Source organism: Astatotilapia calliptera, chromosome 7, assembly GCF_900246225.1.
Source record: "Astatotilapia calliptera chromosome 7, fAstCal1.2, whole genome shotgun sequence".
NCBI classification, from domain to species: Eukaryota; Metazoa; Chordata; class Actinopteri; order Cichliformes; family Cichlidae; genus Astatotilapia; species Astatotilapia calliptera.
The window spans coordinates 10,427,862-10,438,041 of record NC_039308.1 but is presented as its reverse complement, the minus strand read 5'-3'; the positions used below and the strand labels follow the sequence as shown (position 1 = coordinate 10,438,041).

The 10,180-nt window shown below is 40.8% G+C and overlaps 2 protein-coding genes across 5 annotated transcripts; one reads left to right on the top strand and one right to left on the bottom strand.

Moving 5' to 3' along the window:
• The first annotated feature begins 242 nt into the window (after positions 1 to 242).
• exosc6 (exosome component 6) lies at positions 243 to 2,354 on the top strand. The gene is made up of 2 exons (XM_026172978.1): positions 243 to 697; positions 1,683 to 2,354. Exons 1-2 carry the CDS (start codon positions 420 to 422, stop codon positions 2,227 to 2,229), a joined length of 825 nt encoding a protein of 274 aa, XP_026028763.1. The 5' UTR covers positions 243 to 419; the 3' UTR covers positions 2,230 to 2,354.
• A 1,222-nt stretch (positions 2,355 to 3,576) lies between these two features.
• psme3ip1 (proteasome activator subunit 3 interacting protein 1) lies at positions 3,577 to 9,335 on the bottom strand. Of its 4 annotated transcripts, XM_026172982.1 has the most exons (8): positions 9,206 to 9,322; positions 7,333 to 7,464; positions 7,143 to 7,241; positions 6,016 to 6,137; positions 5,550 to 5,683; positions 4,782 to 4,867; positions 4,396 to 4,587; positions 3,577 to 3,961 (listed from the first exon to the last, which is right to left on the bottom strand). In XM_026172982.1, the coding sequence occupies exons 2-8, from the start codon at positions 7,457 to 7,459 to the stop codon at positions 3,957 to 3,959; spliced, it is 765 nt and encodes a 254-aa protein (XP_026028767.1). In that variant the 5' UTR covers positions 7,460 to 7,464; positions 9,206 to 9,322; the 3' UTR covers positions 3,577 to 3,956. The 4 variants fall into 4 exon arrangements, with proteins under 4 accessions (XP_026028767.1, XP_026028766.1, XP_026028764.1 ...); XM_026172981.1 differs by having other exon boundaries at positions 3,577 to 4,584; positions 9,206 to 9,335; XM_026172979.1 differs by having other exon boundaries at positions 3,577 to 4,587; positions 9,206 to 9,328.
• Between the last annotated feature and the right edge of the window lie 845 nt (positions 9,336 to 10,180).

The window sequence follows — 10,180 nt, the reverse complement described above, 5'->3', positions numbered from 1 at the left end:
CTGATGCAACTTAAACGGTGTCAGCTCAGATTTTTGTTGTCGTTTTTAAATATGTTAGTTGATGTAGAGAAATGTGAGAAAAGTCCGCAAGCCCAATGTATGCCAGCTTTTGTTTTAAGTACTCTAACTTTTTAAACTAATGTTGTTATTTATCTATTTACATTTTTTTAAAAGAAATGATTTTATTCTGTCCTTGATTAATAACATGTATCACTTTTTTGTGACTGTTATTTTATGGCATACGAACTGACTAGTAATAATGATGAAATATTGATGCATCCGTACGTACTCGATATTTCGCATTTCTGATGTAATATCCTTCAGTGTACGTATATTAGCGGAAGAATTTCTCCAGCATGCTATGTTTCTAGGGGAAGAGATTTCGTGCGGGACTGGTTGCTTGGTTCATTTACTTCAACATGCCGACTGACACCAAACGTGTTCGTGGTCCAGAAGTGTCTCAGAGCCCGTCTCTCTTTTCGTGCGATCCGGCGGCGGTTCTGCCCTCGAAGGGGCCCAGAGCGGACGGTCGGCGACGGGATCAGGTCGACGTGCGGCCCGTTTTCGTCCGCTGTGGCCTGGTGAGCCAAGCTAAAGGCTCCGCGTACTTGGAGGCTGGAAACACCAAGCTGATGTGCTGCGTTTACGGCCCCAGAGAAACAGACCGGAAGGATGAGACGAATATGAAATGTGGAAGGTATGGAGTTTGTTTGTTTAAATCTTTAAGCATATTGACTGTTCTAACAACACAACAAACAAAGAAATCGTTTTCTGCTGATTAAACTGTGAAGTCATAATAAAAATACAGCCTGCTGTGTCTTACATGGATAGCAGAATTTTTGGATTTTTTTATTATTTCCCCCACTGTTCTGAACTACACATGCGTGAAAACTAGTCTAAACTTTAATAAACCACATAAACAATTGAAATGCAACAGAATTTTAACTTTTGCCCAAAACAATTGCTGGAGACATTATTGACTTAATCCAAATGCAGCACTTTTTTGTTGTTGTTGGGGTTTTTTTTTTTGTTTGTTTTTTTTAAAGGGATTAAAACGCTTTTTGACATATCCATCCATCCATTCGCTTCCGCTTATTCTTTTCAGGGTCGCGGGGGGCGCTGGAGCCTATCCCAGCTGTCATAGGGCGAGAGGCGGGGTACACCCTGGACAGGTCGCCAGTCTGTCGCAGGGCTAACACATAGGGGCAGACAACCATTCGCGCTCACATTCACTCGCACATTCACACCTAATGGCAATTTGGATTTTCCAATTAACTATCCCCTCAAGCTGCATGTCTTTGGACGGTGGGAGGAAGCCGGAGTACCCGGAGGGAACCCACGCAAACACGGGGAGAACATGCAAACTCCACACAGAAAGACCCCGGCCTGATGTTGGAATTGAACTCAGGACCTTCTTGCTGTGCGGCAACAGTGCTAACCACCGTGCTGCCTTTTTGACATATCCATAAGTCATAAATGTGCACAAAGAGGCAACTCCTTGTGTTTGAAAAGAGTTTTTGTATTACTTCTCACTGTGAACTATTATTTAGTACCATAGTTAGTTTGAAAACTGAGCTTATGTGGGTATACCAATAAAGCATTCAGTTTGAAGTGGACACTGATATCTGTGACAGTTTAGAAAAAAAAAAGACTCAACCACAACTGTTTTTCTCTGTGTCCAGATTGACTACCGACATGCGCTTTGCTCCATTTTCCTGCCTGGAGAGGGGCTCCTGGATTCAGGGGAGTCAGGACAAGGACTTTTCCCTGATGTTACATGAGAGCCTGCAGCCTGCCATATGTCTCCACAAATACCCTCGCTCTCAGATCGAGGTCAACGTGATGGTTCTTGAGAACAGCGGTTCAGTTCTGGCCCATGCCGTCACATGCGCCTCTCTTGCGCTTGCAGATGCGGGGATCGAAATGTATGATCTGGTCCTCGGTTGCTCCATGCGCCAGGATGGCACCTCCTATGTGGTTGACCCCTCCTACATGGAGGAAAACTGCTGGAACTCGGTAAGCTGTGAGAACCAGGGTGGTCTGACTGTCGCATTCCTCCCAAGCCTGAACCAGATTTCTGGACTACAGTCTGATGGAGAAATGACTGAAGAGACTCTAACCGCTGGAGTGAGGACCTGCATTGAGGGATGCTATAAACTGTACCCAGTTATCCAGCATGCCCTGACAAAGGCTGTGCGCAAAGCTGCGCCATCACAATCAGAGAGCTGAGTGAACCACGAACTCCTCCGTTTATAGTCTTTCCTGTAGATCATTTCCAATCGTTACTAAAGAACTTGATCTATTTTTCTATGTGTGGTATTAGTTCATATATTAAAAGAAAAAATGAACTGAGACTCGCCTCTTTGCATTTCCTCATTAAATTATTTAACGGACTATATTTAATGTATATTCTTCCCAGGATTTGAAACTAAATGCTTCCCACAACATTGGAGAGAAATTGTTCAACTGGTATATTTTTAGTAGGTGCACTCTGGCAGTGCAAATAGCCTCATAAAAGCAATATATGCAATATAATTACAGATGGATTTGGTCACAAAAAGTTTGTCAACACCTGTCACAAACAGAATTACACAACCATTAATTACACAATTATACAACCCTCTTTTATTTTGGTTTTCATTGATGAACCCTAAATCATGTCCACGGGTCATACCCAGGGCCACAATCCCGAGTACCAAACTTTGTGTTATTTTTTTTGGCACCAAGAGAGCGTTTGCCAAAAAGAGCTTAGTTATTGCAGGGCATCATAGAGACCTATCTCTGCCTTCTACATGCAGAAGTTGTCACATGTTGCTGGCTTAAAATGTAAGAAACAAAGTTACGTTTGGTGACACAGATATGGTAATCATCTACAATACAGAATAAAAATAGAAAACACTTTATTGAAAAAGCTAGAGCCTCATAGATTTACATTAGATTATTCCCTGCCTGTCAAACTGTAATCAATTGTTAAATATGCATGTTATTTTAGACCACCTCTTTCATGCACTGTATTGCCAAAAGTATTAGCTTGTCTGCCTTCACATGCATGAACTTTGGTGACATCCCATTCATAACAGACTGAAACAATGTAAAGCATGTTTCTCCTTTCTCCTCGCAAAATTCTTACTTTAACTTTGGAAAATTCTGGTCAACATTATCGACCCTTTGATTCATATTTGATAACTAGTGTCCACCCTTAAACTGGTGTGTTATATTCATTATTTATTCAGAATTATTCTTAGTCACTGCAACAGGTCATTCCACTAGTTAAGCTGCTTTGGAAGTTAAAATTGTTATGTGTACCCAACTGTTAAATGTGAAGAGAGTTGCTTACCATTAATATTATGCATGATATTGTGACTGGGGCTGAGGCCCCCAAAACATCAAATCTAGATGAATCCCTGTCTCTTTTCCTATAACCTCTCAGAAAAACAGACATTTACACTCTTTAGAGGCACCAAATTAAAAGGAATAATCATGCCCATTTCCTAAACGTGAGCCATTTTTTAAAACTTCCTGTAAATATAATGTTTCTGTTGTACTCTCAGAAACTCCAAAGTAAAACACGGCACAACACAGGGAAATCTCTTTATTTATTTCTTCTCAGACGCCCCAAAGTCTGAGACAGCAATAAACAGTCCAGTATCTTCCCAGAATAACGCAACTTTTAAACAAACATACATTACTTCACACAAATAAAAACAGAATTTTTCAATCCAAACAGACTCGGCATTCAACCCAAACGCAGTCCTGCTCTCACTCCTCTGCTGCAGATAGCTAAAAGGTGTGAGTCATGTGACAGTCTAAAGCAGTCTCTTCCTTGCTCCACAGCTGTCAATCACTGTTCCCTCAGCCAATAGCACAGCTTGCAGCCGTTGCGGCTTGGGTTGGGAAGGGAGTGTAGGGGGGGCAGGATGTCATCAGGGTAGGCAGTGCGGGATTGGTTGCTCGGCTTAAACTGCGTGACATGCAATTGAGGGAAGGAAGGGTGGAGGCGTCATGTTTGGGTGCCACAATTGCAAAACAACACAAATAGATACACAGATTTAGCTCATAATAGAGTTTAAAGTTGGTTTATTAGGGTTGTATCACTGGGCTGAACTTTGATGACGAAGAGCAACAGTTAAACTCACAGCTGTGAAAACAACAGGAATTCATAAAATGTTTGCTTGCTGTGTGTTGCAGGTGTACGACTTACTTGACAATAACTCCTGTTACCTGCAGATACGCCTCTATAAATGACTTTAATCAGTTTGTGTGTGCATGTGTTATGTGAGGTCACCTTTTCTAATTGCTGCCAACATGCGTCAGTTTGTGTGTGGATGCTGCTGTATGTCTATCTGTAGGCCCTGTTGTGCCGTGGGTACGGCGACATAATTGCGTCCACGCTACCTTCGCTGTCCGAGCTGCTGTCAGAGTCGCTGCTGCCGGAATAAACGCAGAGTCCTGGTAAAACACCGACACACACGGCCGCCGACGGCAAGTGTAGTACGCCTTGGCCGGAGCTCAAGGCGGCTGAGGGCGGCTTTGCAGTGACGCCAGGGACGGTCTGTTGATCTTTGGCTCCTGCTCCGCCCCCCTCTTCTGGAAAGCATAACTTAAGTGTAAGACCTTGTGCCAACATACAACAGTCACAGTGATTTGAACTGTAGGAAAGAGAGTAAGAGTGGTCCACTGAATCTGCATCCATTTCCACTTTTTAACAGGCTCACAGGGAACAAACTCCACTGTATATTATATGAGCTGCATATTAATGTGTTTTTCTGGCTGCTGCCCACCTGTGTGTTTTTCTCCATTTCCTGTCGTTGCTGTTGTTGCCGTGATTTCCACTTTCTGTTTCTTACTGCTGTCTGATTGTGAGGAACTTGGAGAGAGAACAAAGAGATTAGAAAAACAAGACTTAAAGCTGATCCAATTAATATTTTTATATCAGCAATTTTGTGAAATTCCTGAGTGTGGCAATTATCAACAAACTCTGTCGGTGCTGTTGAAACTGTTAGTCTCTTTGAGCTCTGTACTTTGAACAAAAACAAGTCTGAGCCAGACAATAAAGAAAAGGAGACAAAGTTAGGGCCTAGATGGTGAAAACACTGGAGTATTTAAAAAACTAATTTTCCTTTATTTAACGAGAAAGCTGAAGTCATTTTCAATAGTGTGTCCTGAGCAAAGATAGCATTAAGTCAGCATGTTTATAAAGAATCTCCACTTTGAGACCCAAGAGCCTCTGGCTACAAAGTAATATTAAAGGAGAGTCAAATTTGGATTTTGGCAGGTGGAGGGCAGAGGCTAATGGCAGCTAAAAAACAAGGCAAGGCAAGTTTATTTATATAGCACAATTCAACAGCAAGGTGATTCAAAGTGCTTTACAGAGACAATAAAAAACAGAAACAAATAAAAAGCATGATTTAAAATGGAAAAAAAGAGCAAGTTTTAAAATTTAAGCTTAAAAGTAAAACGGTGGATTTGGCGTTTTATTCAAATGCAGCTGAGAACAGGTGAAAACAACAAGAACACGTTTTAAGGATGGTGCATGTTCATGTGCATACTTGCGTCTCTTTACAGCTCCAACTAATAAATGGGCCTGTGACAGGTGGCTGGTCCTGTGCTCCACCCCTTTAGGTGCCACCTTCTTTTCAGGCTCTTTGCGGCTCTCTGCAGATGCTTGCTTCACTAGAGCGCTGTGAAGCTACACAGTTAAGGTGAAAAAAAAAAAAAAAACTCCTTATGGGGTCCTAGCGTGGAAAAGTGGGGGATTAAAAACTGAAGGGAGACACCAGAGAGCAGACTGGAAAGCTTTACTCAAACTAGTAAGAATATGAATGTAAAACTCAACCTCAGAAGTAGAAATCTTGCTGTGGAGGCAGTTCGTATTTGAATGAGAGTTCGAATTGCTATTGATTTTAATATAACGCAAACTTAAATGCAACTCTCATTCTGGTTTTATGTTTGCATGCTGGCTTCTACGACTCCAATCTCAACCGTGCAAGTGCCCTGTTTGAATATGAAGGATATTCTGTATTCCAACAGCTCCTTTTTCTCCTCGTCCCTGCGTTGTTTCTCCACCAGACACTGTTGCCGGGAGACCTCGTCCAAGAAACTGCTCTCATCCTCATCCAATCCCCTCACCATGTTCTCTGTTACCATAGAAACATACTCTCAAACACATGACAAGAGAGTGACTGCATTTCCCCGAAAACAAACCAGAGACAATCTGCCATAAAAACTGCACAAACACACAAAGTAGCGTCATCTGAGGAAGCACTGAAAACAAAAATCTAACATCACTTGCAAAAATGTTGAATATGGAATTATAAATGAAAAAACTGAAGAGAGCTTTTCCAAATAAGCTCTACGTAAAAACTGGGGGTAAGTTGTCTGATACTCGAAGCAGGAGAATAAATTTCAATGTTTCCCTTAATATAATCATTGCTTCCAAGTTGTGAAGACATTTTTGAAATCTTGAATTTCATCAGAATTAAAAGCACCAAATTATGGGAGTAGTTATTCCCATTATTTTGTTGGGAGAAGAACCTCAATTCCCAACCTGACATACAGTGGTGTGAAAGAGTTTTCCTGAATTTCCTTGGCTTTTAAGGATCCTTTGATCTACTCCACTTTAATCTCCTTTTCCACACAGGTCAATGTAGGTTTGGATTTTTGCCCCCCTAATAATAAACACCTTCATTTAAAAACTGCATTTTGTGTTTACTTGTGTTATCTTTGTCTAATATTTCAATTTGTTTAATGATCTGAAACATTTACGAGTGACAAACGTACAAGAAAATCAGGAAGGGGCACAAAGTTTCACACCACTGGAACTCTGATAAACTCTTCAAGATTAAATCTACAGACTTTACAAAGTTTCCTCAAGAGCCAAAGACAATTTTAAGGCTGATTCGGACTTGGATTAATAAGTGGACCTTAATGATGTCTAAAAATGGTGGCTTGTGCTCTAAAAAGCTTAAGTTACATTTGCTATGAAGCTGTTCAAAAACAACCTTTAGAAACTGAATATTAAAGTGTACTGACACATACTGCTGATAATACATTATTCATTATCTCTTACATCACAGAATTACAGAAGAAAAGTGTTCATTCAAACCCTAATGAAAAGTGGAGCAACACCCACAAAGACCTACTGAATTTAAACTGCTCCTCATATTCTTCTTGTTTCTTGTCTTTCTGTTCCTGCAGCCGCTCAAAGAGGGAGCGTGGGTCATACTCCTCCTCTGGGACCTCTGAGAAGTACAAAGGACAAATATAAAGGGGTTACATGCACAGTGGGACATCCTTTAGAGGTTTTGTATAGTTTTGGATATGTGTTCTTACCCTCTGGGTCGTCAGGTTTTCTGATTTTCTCCCATTCCTCCTGTCTCTTTTTCCTCCTCTCATCAAGCTCTGCTTCAGACACAAACTTCCTGCTGAGGTCGACACCTGTTCCTTCTGCTCCTTCCATTACAACTGCGCAACATAAAACACAGAAATTGGCTGACTCTTATATTGCGCTTTTCTACTCTGAGCACTCAAAGTGCTTTCTGTGTAACATTCACACTCCAATGGACGCATTGGAGAGCAATTCTCGGTTAGTGTCTTGCCCTAGAATTTTGGTATGCAGACTGGAGCAGTCGGGGATCGAACCACCAACCTTCAGATTAGACTACCTGCTCTACAGCCACACAGAAGCTCTGAATACCATTCTAAAATGTGTTGTCCCATCTCCGCACTGGACACAGACCATTTACAAGTGACTGCTCAATCAGTACCTCTGGGTTTTCCTCAAAGAACACAGAATATTAATTGATTCTTGACATAGCTCAGCAAAAAATAAGTCTATTCCATTAAAATAAGCAAAACCCTTAAAAGACTTTGTAGCTGACTACTGCGTATTCCCAATACTTACAAGTGTTAATTGTTTACAACCACCTGAGGTTACAGTCTGCTGAATAAATGTGACATGGTACTGTACAACACAATGGCATCACTAGAACAGGTTTCTGATGAAATGTCCATCTCTGCATTAAAAAAATAAAACAAAAACAATTACTACTTGTTCCAGCTGTGCCCTTTAGGGGTCGCCACATCAGATCATATGCCTCCCACTCACCCCATGCTTTGCAACCTCTTCTGTCACACTAACCCTGTGCATGTTCTCCTTCATGAAATCCATGAATCTTCTCTGTGCCCTTCCTCTTTCCCTCCTGCCTGGCAGCTCTATCGTCAACATCTTTTGAAAATATGCACTTTCCCTCCTCTGCATATGTAAAAACCATCCAAGTCTTGTTTGCCCAGCTAACTTAGTCTCCAAACCGCTCAGCCTGATCGATCCCTCGGACATACTCATTTCTAATCCTGTCCCTCGTGGTCACTCCCAGTAAAAATATTAACATCTTCAACTCTGCCACATCCAGCACTGCCTCCTGTGTTTTTGTTGTCGACATCTCCAAACCACGTGTCATAACAGGTCTCACGATAGTTTATTTTGCCACGTTTCCTGACAAATCAATTTACTGGCTTGCACACTTCCTGCAAAAATATTTTGGTGACTTTAAAAATAAGGTACAAAAGATGAAAACGGCCATCACGTGACAGCTTTCATTGGTTGGCATTACAGCAGATAGTATTAAGCCTGTTATTTTTATCAGTTCATCACATACAAAGCAATAATAACAAGTGCAACAGCTGGACAACACCACTGCACAATATTTCGACTAAGCTGTACCGATCTGCGTGGTTTTATTTAGCCCTCTGATGAATATGAAGATTGAAGCCATTTTAAAACTTTAACTGACGTGAAATAAGGTGACGAGTGAATTAAGTGAGAGATCTGCTTAACTGACCGAAGCATTTGGTTTATAATGGGCCCTGATGATTCACTCACTGTTACACACAACAGCGAGAACAACGCCAGCCGCTACACAAAGTTAGTCCCTTAAAGCTGTGGACACACAAAGATGAAAGGAAACACTCACACACCTGACCTCTTGCCTATATAGCAGAGCAGCAAACTCTGAACTCGCAGATGCCTTGTGCGTTGCAAAGCCGCGGCTAACGTTAGCTTCGTTAGCGTTAAAAATAATATTTAAGAGCAACAGAACATCATGTCAAGTCTGAAAAGAAACATTTTCAGACGCATGACCAAGAAGTCTTTAGTTTAGGACTGCCTCGTATCAAGATTAAAGACCTGTATGTGGATAAACCTTACCAAGATCCAGGCTTCTCGCTAAATTAGCGCTCCAGTTTAATGATCTTTGTGTCACGCTGAAGACGGCTCGTCGCGAAATACGGCGTTCGAATTAAGTTCCGACTCACTTTTTTGTTGTTAAACGCACGCTGCTCTGTTTTCAATATATGTTAATAGATTATTTCTATTTATTTTTTAACAGAAAAGGCCTACCGAATATTACCGATGACCTAGATTTATTAGTAGACACAGTTGTTGTCAATTATTAATTATATCTACATCGTGTGCTTCTTGCGCGTATAATTAAAGAGTCCCTTAATTATACGCACCATTTGTAGTTCCATTTTCCAGAAAAAATAAACAAACCAAAACCTCAAATAAATAGAGGTCTAAACAAACAATACTCAAAACAAGACGGAATAAATATGAAAATAACAAAAGACTAAAGCTTTTCAAATAAATTACATTTGCAGATAAAACCGTGAATATACAGTACAAAGTTGTATATATTCGACCTTCCCTGTAAGTTTGCCTTCTCAGATTAACTAATGAGTATAAGTAAACCCATAAAAATAAGATTGTAAGCAGTTACTAAATTGATCACAAGATGGCGCCTAAAATCCATTAATGAGGTCCAAAGGTATCTCTGGAGGACTGTTCAGCTACATTTTAAGGGTAGATGGTAATTTATTTTACTCGTTCGTCTTGTTCACGATGACCTCTTGAAGTGCCTTTTCGATTTAAGTGACAGATTCCAGATGATGGAATGTGTACGTTTAGCAAGCGGCGCCCACAGGCTACAGCCTCCTGTGTTGCTAAAGCAAAGTCCAGTTTAAAGAAAAATGATCCTCCACTCACTTAATTCTTTCCCTCTGCAAACACTTTCTTGGCTAGTTTAAAGTTTCACGGATAGTTTCAAGTGTTGCTGGACAAATGTAGGAAACATGTAGTTTCATTTGTAATAAATGGTTCCCATTTTTGTCCAGAAGCATGTTA

Bases quoted from the DNA above. Each gene is read 5' to 3' on its own strand.
- exosc6 (XM_026172978.1), top strand. From the start codon at position 420: ATGCCGACTGACACCAAACGTGTTCGTGGTCCAGAAGTGTCTCAGAGC. The intron at 698-1,682 runs GTATGGAGTTTG...CTCTGTGTCCAG, and splicing joins ACGAATATGAAATGTGGAAG to ATTGACTACCGACATGCGCT.
- psme3ip1 (XM_026172979.1), bottom strand. From the start codon at position 7,459: ATGGAAGGAGCAGAAGGAACAGGTGTCGACCTCAGCAGGAAGTTTGTG. The intron at 7,242-7,332 runs GTAAGAACACAT...TGTACTTCTCAG, and splicing joins AAAACCTGACGACCCAGAGG to AGGTCCCAGAGGAGGAGTAT. The intron at 4,868-5,549 runs GTATGCACATGA...TCTCTCTCCAAG, and splicing joins GGAGCTGTAAAGAGACGCAA to TTCCTCACAATCAGACAGCA.